This window comes from Hydractinia symbiolongicarpus, chromosome 10 (assembly GCF_029227915.1).
Source record: "Hydractinia symbiolongicarpus strain clone_291-10 chromosome 10, HSymV2.1, whole genome shotgun sequence".
Classification (NCBI taxonomy): Eukaryota; Metazoa; Cnidaria; class Hydrozoa; order Anthoathecata; family Hydractiniidae; genus Hydractinia; species Hydractinia symbiolongicarpus.
In genome coordinates, this window is record NC_079884.1 from 19,964,622 (window position 1) to 19,979,615 (window position 14,994).

The 14,994-nt window shown below is 29.7% G+C and overlaps 1 protein-coding gene across 1 annotated transcript; it reads right to left on the bottom strand.

The window, feature by feature from the left end:
- Positions 1-446: 446 nt before the first annotated feature.
- Positions 447-9,947, bottom strand: LOC130662345 (carboxyl-terminal PDZ ligand of neuronal nitric oxide synthase protein-like). The gene is made up of 9 exons (XM_057461191.1): positions 9,695-9,947; positions 9,139-9,210; positions 8,688-8,783; positions 6,735-6,793; positions 6,413-6,518; positions 5,609-5,747; positions 2,676-2,854; positions 2,006-2,197; positions 447-1,930 (listed from the first exon to the last, which is right to left on the bottom strand). The coding sequence occupies exons 1-9, from the start codon at positions 9,815-9,817 to the stop codon at positions 1,397-1,399; spliced, it is 1,500 nt and encodes a 499-aa protein (XP_057317174.1). The 5' UTR covers positions 9,818-9,947; the 3' UTR covers positions 447-1,396.
- Positions 9,948-14,994: the final 5,047 nt, after the last annotated feature.

Sequence of the window (14,994 nt, forward strand, 5' to 3'; positions counted from 1 at the left end):
TCATGTTGTTCAAGCATTGTCGTATCAAATTTCTCTGTGTTGAAATAACGTTAATTTCTATCCTTATTTTAACCTTATGTAAAAAGCAAATCCCTATACATGCGAATAAGAAATCCCGGAAATGAAAATATGGAACGTTTCTAAAGTTATGTGTTAACCTAGGAAAGATTATTCACATGGAAACATCAAAATGTTTCGATATTATTCGCATGCTAATTCTTATCTTATTCGTACGAATAACACAAATAACTAGCATTAACAATCACATTATTTGCATTAGTGTGAACCTGATTTTAGCGTGATCACTTTTCAGCTTTTTGGCAGGCGTAATATGGAAAAGGTATGTGTATATTAAACAACCAATCTACGTCGCCGTTACCATCATTACCTGCTACAGGATTTCTAAGATGCTTCGTGTGGAGGGTAAACTACACATCGTTAAACAATTGTATAAAAAAATTCATTCATTTATTCATGTTGAAATATAACTTACTACAAAACATATGATAAACACTTTGAAATACATTGAACTGCAAACAGACGTCTTACACTTGTTCGATGTCGCTCGCTCTTGCCGGCAACACCTTTATGTATCCGATTCATTAAGGATCTACGAACAGTTTTAGAAGCTTTCTTTTTATTTTCAGGCCAAATCAACAATTTTACCCTCCTCGCAGCTCCTTCGATTGAAAAATAGGAATGGTTCATTGTTCGTTAAGATTGTCCGTTGGGTAAATTAGTAAAAAAAATAATGCTCGACAAAACAGATGCAAAAAAACTTTGAAAACATGAAGGTAGAGAAAACAGGAGAGTTTTGCGTCACTTCAACATCAAATTTTTAACAAATTATAGCGCTAATTATAGCCTCGTTTTTAAAATCGTTGATGTGGAGATAGTTACTCTATCATTTTGGCAAAGAGGTGTAGCAAACAAGGAATTATGCGGTAAGTAATAAATGTAAAATATATATAATATGAACAAATTAACAAAATAACACGCGCAGTCATGCATATAAAAAAAATCTGTATTTATAGAAATGTTTTACCTAAACTGATACTAAGTAAGTATAAACTAAAACAACGACAAAACGAAACAACGAACAAACAGACAGGCGAAAAAAAAATATTCGAATTGTCTCGATTTTTTTGTTAACAGCACAAACAGGTTTTCTATTCAAAAGAACTTGTCGTGAAAAAAACATTCTCAGCTAGTTTAAAAAAATTCGTATACACGCAACTATTTCTATTATTTTCAATATTTGGATTCTTCTTCATTATTATTTACTTGTGAGAACTGAACTTGAACGGGTATTAGGTACGTGGCTCATTATCTCCGCCAATAGCAATTTGATCTTATGACATTCTTAAAAAGGAAATATTAACATCTTTGGTATGTTTCAAGTGCCACCAGAATTCACAACTGAAGTGTCGTTTTTTATGTTCATCTCAGACGAAGCTGTGGTATTGACTGTGCTGTTGAAAGCAAATTTGTACATATCGTCTATACCGAACGGGTTTTGACTAGAATTGTTCGTCTTGACGTTGGTATCGACTGACGTATTTGCTGCATGACTATTAACGTGGTGGGAATTCGAAGGTATATTTCGTCCAACCAAATCTTCGAACGTGATATCTTTTCTCGGAGTCGACATGCTCACGGCTGGGTGACGGGGACTTGGTCCTGTATTTGAATTATCAAAAACATGTGAATCAAAGTCAATGTTGTTTGAAGTTCCCATTCCAGAAGTGGAGTTTGGGAAGAGCGACGAGCTACTAAATATGGTAGCATTTGATGATAACTGCGATAACATCCACGTTTCGTTATACGGTTCTGAGGAGTCTTTATTGTGCTTGTCTTGCACTTGAGACATCAGTTTCTGCACGATGACGACAAGTTCCCTATTTTGAGCTAGTAAACGATGCACTTGATGCTAAAAGAGGTGGTTGAGATTGAAAAAAAAAGTAGAGAAACGAAAAAAAAGAATAAAAAAGAATAAAAATGTTACTTGAGCCTGCATCCTTGAGTCCATTTCTACTTTGAGTTGATTTCGTATCGTGGAAAGTTCGTTTCGACTGTTTTCAGCTTCTTGCATTTGATGAAGCAGTTGTTGATGATAAAGCTGTTGGAGTTGGTGCAAAGTGAACGGACCATGCTTTTCACTGCCCAGTTCGCCATTTACTAGCATTGGTAGTCCAGGCTAGAAAAAAACAAATCAACAATTATGTCTCCACAAAAAGTAGTCAAATACGATCACTAAGATCAAAAAGGTAGACCAAATCCTAAAGTGCAGGTTGAAACACATAAAATGAAACAAAAACACACTTTAAACGTTCTCCTGTGTTGGATACTTTAAATGGCAACTGATGTGTTTCATTGAACAAGAAACAAATATAGGGTATTAATTTGAGGATCCTGTCACTTGGGACAAAATTTTGCAGTGACAAGACACAGTTGTTGGACTCCAGTTTCATTTTACCCCATTTTTTCTTTCAAAATATTACTGTCATATTTGCGGTCTTGCAAGAAAGCTTTCAACATCAAGTTGTTGCAAAATAATTAATATTGATCTACCACTTTTCCCAAAGGTATTTTTTATATCCAGGAATTAAACTGCCCTTACTTTCTAACGTTTTATGATTTAGAATCAACATAAAACGTCGAAAATAAACACTAACCTGCCCTGTTGAAGATGGCGGTAATATCAACGGAGGAGGGAGATCTTTTAAATCTCTTACGCTGTCCAAATCTGTTACCAAAGTGGATACCGGCCTTTGAAGTTGAACAATCTCTGGACCTTTTATCGGAGAATCGATATCTGATTCTTCAACCTCATCTATGTCTGTTTCGTCAGGACCTAACACAGAAAAACTTCTGTAACAGTTATGTCAGGAAGTAGCAAAAAATCAAAACAGGCCAATAAAAACTTGGTGTAAAGCTTTTTAAAAAGTCGTTTAGTATTGCTTTTTCTTATCTTCAGGATTCGTAGCACTTTCTTCCAAACAAATTGCCTGACTGGCAGTCGTTACTTTAGTGTGAATAATGGAATTAACGGTTTGTAAAAGACTGATGAGGAAGAGTGATACATACTGTATTGGAATTCGGAAGGCATGGTGTCCTGGAAGAAGAGGGAGAAAACATACCACACTTTTCACAATAATTTTGTCACAGTCTTTTTTTTTTACAATAATTTGTGTTGCAGTCATTTTTTTCACAATAATTTATGTCGCAGTCATTTTTTCACAATAATTTATGTCGCAGTCATTTTTTCACAATAATTTATGTCGCAGTCATTTTTTCACAATAATTTATGTCGCAGTCATTTTTTTTACAATAATTTATGTCGCAGTCATTTTTTCACAATAATTTATGTCGCAGTCATTTTCTTACAACAATTCATGTCGCAGTCATTTTTTCACAATAATTTATGTCGCAGTCATTTTTTTTACAATAATTTATGTCGCAGTCATTTTTTCACAATAATTTATGTCGCAGTCATTTTTTCACAATAATTTATGTCGCAGTCATTTTTTTTACAATAATTTATGTCGCAGTAATTTTTTACAACAATTCATGTCGCAGTCATTTTTTTCACAATAATTTATGTCAGAGTCATTTTTTTCACAGTAATTTATGTCGCAGTCATTTTTTTTTACAATAATTTATGTCGCAGTCATTTTCTTACAACAATTCATGTTGCAGTCATTTTTTTCACAATAATTTATGTCGCAGTCATTTTTTTTACAATAATTTATGTCACAGTCATTTTTTTTACAATAATTTATGTCGCAGTCATTTTTTCACAATAATTTATGTCGCAGTCATTTTCTTACAACAATTCATGTCGCAGTCATTTTTTCACAATAATTTATGTTGCAGTCATTTTTTTTACAATAATTTATGTCGCAGTCATTTTCTTACAACAATTCATGTCGCAGTCATTTTTTCACAATAATTTATGTCGCAGTCATTTTTTTTACAATAATTTATGTCGCAGTCATTTTTTTTACAATAATTTATGTCGCAGTCATTTTTTCACAATAATTTATGTCGCAGTAATTTTTTACAACAATTCATGTCGCAGTCATTTTTTTCACAATAATTTATGTCGCAGTCATTTTCTTACAACAATTCATGTCGCAGTCATTTTTTCACAATAATTTATGTTGCAGTCATTTTCTTTACAATAATTTATGTCGCAGTCATTTTCTTACAACAATTCATGTCGCAGTCATTTTTTCACAATAATTTATGTCGCAGTCATTTTTTTTACAATAATTTATGTCGCAGTCATTTTTTCACAATAATTTATGTCGCAGTCATTTTTTCACAATAATTTATGTCGCAGTCATTTTTTTTACAATAATTTATGTCGCAGTAATTTTTTACAACAATTCATGTCGCAGTCATTTTTTTCACAATAATTTATGTCACAGTCATTTTTTTTACAATAATTTATGTCGCAGTCATTTTCTTACAACAATTCATGTGGCAGTCATTTTTTTCACAATTTATGTCGCAGTCATTTTTTTTACAATAATTTATGTCACAGTCATTTTTTTTACAATAATTTATGTCGCAGTCATTTTTTCACAATAATTTATGTCGCAGTCATTTTCTTACAACAATTCATGTCGCAGTCATTTTTTCACAATAATTTATGTTGCAGTCATTTTTTTTACAATAATTTATGTCGCAGTCATTTTCTTACAACAATTCATGTCGCAGTCATTTTTTCACAATAATTTATGTCGCAGTCATTTTTTTTACAATAATTTATGTCGCAGTCATTTTTTTTACAATAATTTATGTCGCAGTCATTTTTTTACAATAATTTATGTCGCAGTCATTTTTTTTACAATAATTTATGTCGCAGTAATTTTTTACAACAATTCATGTCGCAGTCATTTTTTTCACAATAATTTATGTCACAGTCAATTTTTTCACAATAATTTATGTCGCAGTCATTTTTTTTACAATAATTTATGTTGCAGTTATTTTCTTACAACAATTCATGTTGCAGTCATTTTTTTCACAATAATTTATGTCGCAGTCATTTTTTTTACAATAATTTATGTGGCAGTCTTTTTTTTACAATAATTTATGTCGCAGTCATTTTTCTCACAATAATTTATGTCGCAGTCATTTTTTTTACAACAATTCATGTCGCAGTCATTTTTTTCACAATAATTTATGTCGCAGTCATTTTTTTTACAATAATATATGTCGCAGTCATTTTTTTTACAATAATTTATGTTGCAGTCTTTTTTTTTAAATAATTTATGCCTGATCATTTTTTTTACAATAACTTATGTCGCAGTCATTTTTTTCACAATAAATTATGTCGCAGTCACTTTTTCCACAATAATTTATTGCTTTACTAAGGTATGCTTATCAATATCTCTTTCATTGGGATATTCCATTGTATTTTACACCTTCAAAATTTTTGTTTTAGCTATGCCGGATAAGTATTTTTTAAGGTTTTAAAATATGCATATTTTTGGGTTTTATACTAAGTTTTTGTTTCTTGACTGTATTTTAATTTTTGTATACATTGCCTATATAAAACAGTACATAAAAATTGAAAAATACACAAAATAAAAGAAAATACTCTTTTCATCGTCAATTGTAACAGTATCCGCTGTTTTCTTGCTCTCCTCAACATTCGTGATTTTCTCCTTTCCAAGATTGATTTTATGACACACTTCAAAAGCCTGTCCAATAGTTCTAACCACGTGCATAGCTTCAGACTAAAAATAAAGATTACCATGCAATTTTTTATCTTCGGTGGATTTTTTTAAAGAAAAAAACCTCGTCGAAGATTATAGTCTTCGTGGTTTTAAGAAATTATGATTTTAGACGTTCGGTCGACAAAAGCTGGTGTTAATATAGTGAAAACGTTTTTTAATACAGTGAAGCCTCTTCAAAATCGATGAAAACCCTGTCAAAAATTATAGGCGATATTCGGGAGATCCTTCTCCCATCATTGGGAAAAATAAATTATGTTTAACATCTATTTACATAATTGCAAAAGGGAGTAATGTATAGCAATAATTTAAAAAAACACATATATATCTAAACGTTAATGTAACGGAAAAAACTTTTAACTTAATGCAATATAAAACTTTCATAGCATCGCTCCAAAATCGCTATTTTTTTAATACGCTGGTAGACAAAAACTATTCATTTTTTGTCAGACGTAAAACATCAGAAAAAACCCGACTAATACCAATACCCTTTTCTGTGATGATTCAACTGTACAAAAATTGCAGTTGGAGAAAGTAAGAAACAACACTAGGAATAACTTATCAACCTCTTTTACTGCGCCTGCTGCACATGTTTGCACACTGCTTGTACTGTATAAATAGGAGTCTACACACACATAATTCCAAAGCTTACTTTTGTCTTATCTCACCTTTTTCAATGCTTTAAAGACACTGCAACGAAAAACGCCATCTTCACCTCTGGCTATGTAACTCAAAATTTTTAAATCCTGCGAGTCATGAGACACGTAAAACACCCTACAAGAAGAAATAAAAAAAGAACAATCAGTTAAATCAGCTACACAACCAAAACACTTATCCACAAGTTAGGTTTTACTTGTATAAAAAATCACATTTTTACCTACTTCATCAAGTACATGCAAACTTAACAACATTGTAAAATGCACCTGTCTTAGGCTAGCAAAACAAGGTTTCTGCAGAACGATGCAAAAAAGAGTCCATTGGACAACATACCTATTGATCGGGTAATGCATGATAAATAAACTACTTTCGTCGTAGTTTATTGGATTATTCTAAATAAATATGCAGTAAAAAATATGCAGTATAATAAATATGCAGTAAATAATTATGCAGTAAAATAAAAATGCAGTAAAATAAAATATGCCGTAAAATAAATATGCAGTAAAAAAAATATACAGTAAAATAAATATGCAGTAAAATAAATATGCAGTAAAATAAATATGCAGTAAAATAAAATATGCCGTAAAATAAATATGCCGTAAAATAAATATGCAGTAAAAAAAATATACAGTAAAATAAATATGCAGTAAAATAAATATGCAGTAAAATAAAATATGCAGTAAAATAAAATATGCAGTAAAATAAATATGCAGTAAAATAAAATATGCAGTAAAATAAAATATGCAGTAAAATAAATATGCAGTAAAATAAATATGCAGTAAAATAAATATGCCGTAAAATAAATATGCAGTAAAAAAACGTGCAGTAAAATAAATATGCAGTAAAATAAATATGCAGTAAAATAAATATGCAGTAAAATAAATATGCAGTAAAATAAATATGCAGTAAAATAAATATGCAGTAAAATAAATATGCAGTAAAATAAAATATGCAGTAAAATAAAATATGCAGTAAAATAAATATGCAGTAAAATAAAATATGCAGTAAAATAAAATATGCAGTAAAATAAATATGCAGTAAAATAAATATGCAGTAAAATAAATATGCCGTAAAATAAATATGCAGTAAAAAAACGTGCAGTAAAATAAATATGCAGTAAAATAAATATGCAGTAAAATAAATATGCAGTAAAATAAATATGCAGTAAAATAAATATGCAGTAAAATAAATATGCAGTAAAATAAAATATGCAGTAAAATAAAATATGCAGTAAAATGTGCTTTCTACATTTGATATGATATGACAATAAATCTGTCTTGTCAATTTTTATGACTAACTTTCTAAAATTTACAAAAAATAAAATACTTTATTGTAAATGGCTATTATTTACAGAATTTTAAGTTTCATGGAGAAGTTTGTTAATAAGAAAAACCTTCATGTTGGAGTCTGGTGTTTGGAGAAACCATTTAGCATATACAAACTACAAACTCTTGAATGTGAAGAATACGCTACTTTTTATGCTATAAACTTGGAACTATTAAACAATATCATGAAGATTTACTTTGTATATTGATGAACTTTTCCACAAGATATTAAAAGCGATTGAAAAATAGGAATTTTGATAATTCCATGACAGTGTTGTTCCGTGACAATTACTAATTTTACTATAACTGAGCTACGTCACACACATTGGTAACCATGAAGATTAATGTAGTCAAATTTCAAGTTAAAAGAGTAGATAAATAATCCGAAATCAAATTTACTTTATGGAAGAACAATACTTTACAGAAATAATAGTAGAAACTTTAAAAGTAAAGTGTTTTCACTCCAGTACTTCCATGACACAACATTTGAGTAGCTCTAAGAACAAGACCCACAACGACAAAAGAAACCCAGTTAGAACTGTGAGAAGTTAACTTGCTACATTTAATTTGACATGATAAAATGACCTCCCTTTGTAGCTATTTTGAGATACCTCTCAAAATATGCTATGATGTCCTTCCATAAAAAAAACAGTAGACCTTCAGACATAAAATTTTATTAGATTTTTTTTCAAGATTTGTCCTTGACTATTCATTTAAAAACCCTTGGCCTTTTTAAGAATGTTCTATGCTTTAACAACACCCTCTCACTCCGTTCGTCCGTCCCTCCCTTCCACACACACCCACCCCTTTTTTCCAATTACCTTATAAAAACATAACTTTCTTTAAGGATTCCTAGGTTCTGAGGTAACTTTCAGAGAAAATATGAGCGGAAATATAAAATGAACAGATGAGAGAAAAGGAAAAATATGAAAATAAGGTGTTTTACATAAACAGGAACTACCTTTTTCTTCTTTTTTCTTAATATAACCTTTATACCATCAGCAGAAATATCCATGAAAACTTTGCGCTTCTTGATATTCCGATATTTGTGTTCATACTAAACATAATTAGGTGTGTTAATAATTCCAAATATGCCCAATTTTAGTTTTGTAATTTCAACTACATTATTGCCTCAATTATCATTAAATATTAGGTTTATTAACTTTTCAACACATCAGAACTGAACTTATTAATTCTCTCTAGCTTCAAATTACACTACCTCACATTACAACTGGTACATCACACAGATCAATAGGGACAAAATGTTCACAAAACATTTTACTATGCTTTGATCTATCCATGCAAGTCAGCTGAATATAAAAAACTTGATTTTAGAAATCAACACAAAAACATGGAATATTTAATAAACCTACTATCAACAACAAAAGCTGTGAATATCTCGAAAAACCTACCCGTATTCTCCTCATAGCAGCAACAATCTCTACTCTGCTATTTGGTCTTGGTATCTCTTCTGTACCAACATACTATAGCAAAGTAACATAAGTTGTACCAATAAAATAACATTAAAAACTATTCTTCCCTGACAACTGTAATATAGTAATTGAGATAATGTAATTGTAATGTTTAACAATTCTCTCAGCAGCACATTACTTTTTGAGAATTACGCTATATGGTTGCCATAGCAAGACAGACTAATGTGTTGAGTGTAATAAAAGTTCATATTTCGGCATGATATTTTCAGCTACTCGAATGAAATCACTGTGTCACTTGCCAATTTAATTGTGCAGTATATTCAATTTTATAACATTTATAAAATTTATAAAAAATGCCACCATTTTTATACTGATTATAACATGCATGCATACATACAAACCTGACATATAGCGGAAAGCTTTGGAAAATAGAAACATCCACAATAAATCAATTTGATTCAGGCTAAATTTATCTTTAGAACTGTCGTTATCATGATATAATAAGACTATTTCTGTCAAAAAGAGGAAATTTTACCTTGCACTTAAAAGATATTCCATGTTCGAATGCTTCTTCACTTTGCACAGGTATCCGTAAATCTTTCCTATCCTCTACAGTTTCATATTGTGTTGGTTTCCCCATACCCTTCATAAAGTTCATGGTTTTTTTCAGTCACCCATTAAATTTCAAAACCTGGGCTGTTTAATTCATTTGACTTTTTGATTTATCTTTTACATGTCTTTTTATAAACAAATATTATGGACTAAAACAAAAGTAATTCACAGCAAAATAAACTAGGGTTATATTAGATGTCTTATTAATCATTTTTACCCATCCTTATAGAAACGTATTTTTTTAAAAAAAATTAACTTAATCAGTACATCTAACATAAAAAAGCAAACTAGCTTATAATAGTCATAAAGAATAATTTATTTGTTGTGGTATATAATTATATTGAACCTGAAAAACATTTGAAGAAAAATATTATCTATATATTTCGTACGTTTATATAAACAAAAAGCTACTCCACCTACATCATTTATCCAATAAAAAACATTTTTACAAATTATTAAATTTATTTACGCATAAAACTAGAATAAAAAAACCAAGCTGAAACGCAGGTGCATTACATGGCAAATGATATCAAAAAGTTGTTAATACTTAATATTTAATCAACAATAAGCAAATCTTCTGTTTTGCTTTTCTAAAAAGAAAGAAAAGAGAAAAAATACTAACTTTTTAAATTAATGTTAGTTTAGAAAAAACTCACATTTTACCTTATTTGCAAGAAATAAAAATCAAATATAATATTGTTGCAGTTGAATACAAACTACTTAATAGCATTTCGATACAATGTGTGCTAGCGAAAATTAAGTTATCACAATTTAAATTCTTTTTAAAGCTTTTTGTGGAAGTTTTAATCAGAATAACTAATGAGCATAGTTCTCACTTATTTTACAAACATTCCATAAGTAAATAAACATGTTTGATTTGATTAGTAAAAAAAATAATTTTTAGTATAATGCAGAAAAAAATAATAATCATTATTAAAAAATATTTAGTAACAAAATGAAAAAGAAATCAAAAATAAAAGAAAAAAGTATATATATAGATGAGAAGACATAAGACAGAAGGAATAAAGTTATTCTGTATGATAACTAATTTTTTTATGTTAAAACATCATTAAAAAAGGCTAGTATCAATTCAAAGCAAATGTCTTGTCTGTTTTTAACCTTAAATATTGCATGTGTGCATGCTAAAAATTGAAATCTTTCCAATTTTGTTATATCCTATACATAGACAATTAATGGTAATTTTTTTTAAAATTCAGAACTACCAAAACATCTTATTATCAATGGATTTACTCTTGACTTCTTTAATTATTGTGTATAAAACACCATCAGTTCAAATACATTCACTGAACGTTTTATTAATTATTTGTGAAACACCTGACTGCGAAAAATTTGTGTACACACCGTTTTCATCATCTTTTTAATTTGGTTTATACAATTAAAAAAAAAAAAAACTAAGAAAACATAACAAACCAAACAAACCAAACAACCACGTAGGGAAAAAGCAAATCTATTTATTTCAGATATTTTTAAAACACAAAAAATAATTTAACATCAAAAATATTAATATTAAAAGATATATAGCAAAAACCACAGTTGGTATACAAAGAAATAAGAAAAAATTTCAGCTGCCATCCCTTTCAACTTCAGGAAAAAAAATTAAAATAAAACTTGATAACAATCAAAGTCAAGGAAATAGAAAAGCATTATTCTTTAGTTATTGCATATAAAAAGAATGACTATTACTGAGGCTGATATAATTAATAGTCTTCAAAGGAGTTCAACAGCTCATGCTGGTAAAACTGTCCCTTTGACCTGAAACAGGATATATACACATTTTTTATTAAAAGCTAAACACTACTGTATAATAGTTTAACAAGAATAATTTGTTTAATGCCATAAAATTAAATGCAAACAAACATTTCCTATAAATCCTGAATCATTGAAATTATTATTTAAATATACACATTACTATCAAAACATGTCCAACATTTTGGATTATTCACTCTTGCAGGACTTCTATATCAACTCTTTGATAAAGTGGTTAAGTATTTTTTAAATATCACAACCGTATATCCATGATGAGATTAATACTTAATTCAGAATACTGTACAAATGTCAATTTAAGTCCCTTTAACCTGGAAACAATAAAGAAACTAAAGTAAAAGACCCTGTAAAGGAAGCAAAATATAAACTCATTGTTAAAAAGTCTAAACTATTTTTAGTAAGACTAGGCCAAAATTTTTTTTTTCTAAAGTGTAAAAAGTTTAATGTAAGGAGAACTAATGATTGATAAGATGTGGGCTTAAAATGTTTGTTATAGTGTAAATAAGAACTGCGCAAATTTTTTTATATTTGTGAGCTTGGTTTTTAAGGACAAAGTGCTACTATGGTCTCCACCATCACAGTGTCGAAAAGGACTTCCTGTTTAATAAATTACTAATTTGTGTGAAGTTATTTTGCCACAAAAACAAAAGGTAAAATAAATTATACCCAATGAAATATGTTGATTTGAAAAAAAAATGCTGGAAGTGATTTTTTAAAAACAAAAAGTTTTGTTATTTTTGAAATATAGTATATGTCTTTACCCATTTTCGCTACTAAATTCTTGGGGGTTATTTTTGCTATGACAATAAAAAAATTATGTTGTTTTTAGCACCATCTTGTTTGAATTAAAAAAAATCTCTATGTTGGGTTGCACAAACAAGTTTACAATGTATACCAAGCAAGTTTTTAATTCCTTGTATCATTTGGATTAAAGACATTAAACCAGATTTGAATACAAAAAGGAATACAAAAGCCACACATTAACCATCAGTCTGCTTGATCATTTTATAGTTTGATATACCTTAAGGACTTTATGATTATAGCTTAACTTTTTATGTTTAAGTAACCTTATAAGAATGTAGTGTAAATACTGTATGATATGTGTGTTGATATTTTTTTATTTCTTATCAGTTTTAACTGTTTATATTGATTTATTTTAGACCTGAAGATTAAATTTAATTTCAAAATATATTATCAAAATTTTACATTGGTGGTTATATTTATTGATTAATCTTATTACTGCAATGTTTTTACCCTATAAAAAAATGGATTTTGTTCGATAATAGCAATGACCTTTAATGTAATTATCACTTTTTGTGTATAAAATTTGGACATAAAAAAAATAATGTAAGTAGGTTTTTATTACATAAAAAACATGCATTCTGCATTTTTTTGACAGGAGCAAAGTGCAACATCTTCCTTCCATTGTACAGAGCTTGAAATACTCACAAATATAATAACAAGCTTTCGTCAAACTGTTCAGGGGTTTGAAAAATTTGAGATGATTTCATCAGCAACAACAAAAATTTTGAAAACAAGTTTAATTATATTGGCAGGCTGTTAAAGCTTATGCTAACAAATAAAAATAAAATTTCTTTGAATAAGTTTGTCAGTGAGTGAAATAGAAAAAGCAGAACCAAAGGACATGGTTTACCCACCAGAACCATAACATATTAAAACATTTCTACTAAATAAGTATGTGTAGTCTTCAAAATAAATATAGTATTGGCATCAATACTGAGCAAGGTGAAAAGAGTAATGATATGTGTTATTAATGAATTTAATTAGTTTTATTGTGTATAACCTCGTCAAATATGGTTACCAGGAAATAAACATTTAACACTATATAACATAATAATGTCCCATCATGTGGTATCTGGTACACAAAAAACCACTTCAACTGAAGCTTAACAGAGCTAGAATGTGCTGTTATATTACTCCTACAGAAAACATACTGCACCCTCGGTAAACAAAGGAACACATGTCACTGTTTAGATTTCTTTTTCCATTTTATTAAATACTTTCAGTACAAACAACTATATACTGTTTGTGCACCAAATGTGGCAGCTACAAGTAGTCACGGGTATGAATTTCTGTCATTTTTCTAAGAGCTAAGGTTTGTTCCATAATAATCAGCATATAGTGCATGCCTCATAAGTCTGTGTTTCACCTTGGATGACAATGTTGTACTGTCTACCTGGCAGTACACAAGTGGAAACTGGAAAAGAAGAATAACACATGTTTTAGTAAGTGCCTGTAGCAAAGAGAGCTACACTCGGTTATTCAGTCAATGATATTGACAGCCCTTAAAATTAGCGTCAGCATTTGGCACTGCCGACGTAATTGCCGACGTAAAATACGAAGATACCGCTGTTGCGTCGACAAAAAAATTGCCGACGTAATTTTTGTTGTGAAATTTTTAAATAAAAATAATTTTAGTTTTGTTCGAGCTTCTTTCACTCAATGCGACTACAAAATAATTAAATTCGATTTTCAGTAAGTTAGGCCATTAGGCTGAACTAAAGCGTCACCAAAATAAAAAAGCTTATGAATGCCAAAATTAAAAATGGTTGATGTTATTATGAAGAACGTAAGGTATAGAGAACATTAAAATCGCGGCCCTTTCCTTCATGCTGACACTCTTATGCTCGGCTGGTGTGTTACACTGAGACTCGAACGAAAGACGGAAGACCATTTGGAACCATGCCACAAGTCAGTCCGACCTTCATCGTCATAGAGAATACTGCGAGAAGAGTGCGCACCCATGCAAGTTAAATATAACCAGAACATGGGAGAGGTTAGGTGTTGTGTACCTTAATACAGCATTCGGACAAATGTTCTCGTAATGTAATGCCAAAGAAAAAAAAAAGTTGAATAAAGTTTAAAAAACCCTTTTAAAAGGGGAAAGAGAAATCAAATATGTTTAGTAATAATAATCGAAAAAATTTTATATCGTATTAAAAAGAAGTCCAGAAGTTCTTTCTCACAAACAACACAGCAGGCAATAAGTCACCCCTGCCCTCGGTTTTGTGAGAAAAGATTTTCTGCGACGACTCTAACAATTGAGTCTCCTGTACCGTTTTGTTTCATGTTAAACTGTGCCGGTGACAAGCATTTTTGAAGCATGTCACTTCTGCGATTACAACCTAATGAATTTATCTCAAAACAAAAAAAGCCAGTTAGTTCAACATCCGGAAGTTATGCCAATTCCCGTTTTCACTGTCTTAGGAGATCAATGTATCAAAATTATAAGAGGACTACCTCTAATAAAACGTGAATGACGAAATTTATTTGCAGCTAAAAAATTTTACTAAAAAAAATTGCCGACGCAAATCAGTTAAAATGCATGTCACGTCGGAAGTTTTACTGCCGATGTAAAAAAATTCTAATTTCATGGGCTGATTGATATATACAAGAACCATATAAATGTCACTAGCA

Coding starts and splice junctions, on each gene's coding strand:
- LOC130662345 (XM_057461191.1), bottom strand. CDS start 9,817: ATGAACTTTATGAAGGGTATGGGGAAACCAACACAATATGAAACTGTA. Junction 5,748..6,412: donor TCTTTAAAGCATTGAAAAAG/GTGAGATAAGAC, acceptor CTTTATTTTTAG/TCTGAAGCTATGCACGTGGT. Junction 2,198..2,675: donor CGCCATCTTCAACAGGGCAG/GTTAGTGTTTAT, acceptor GTTTTTTTCTAG/CCTGGACTACCAATGCTAGT.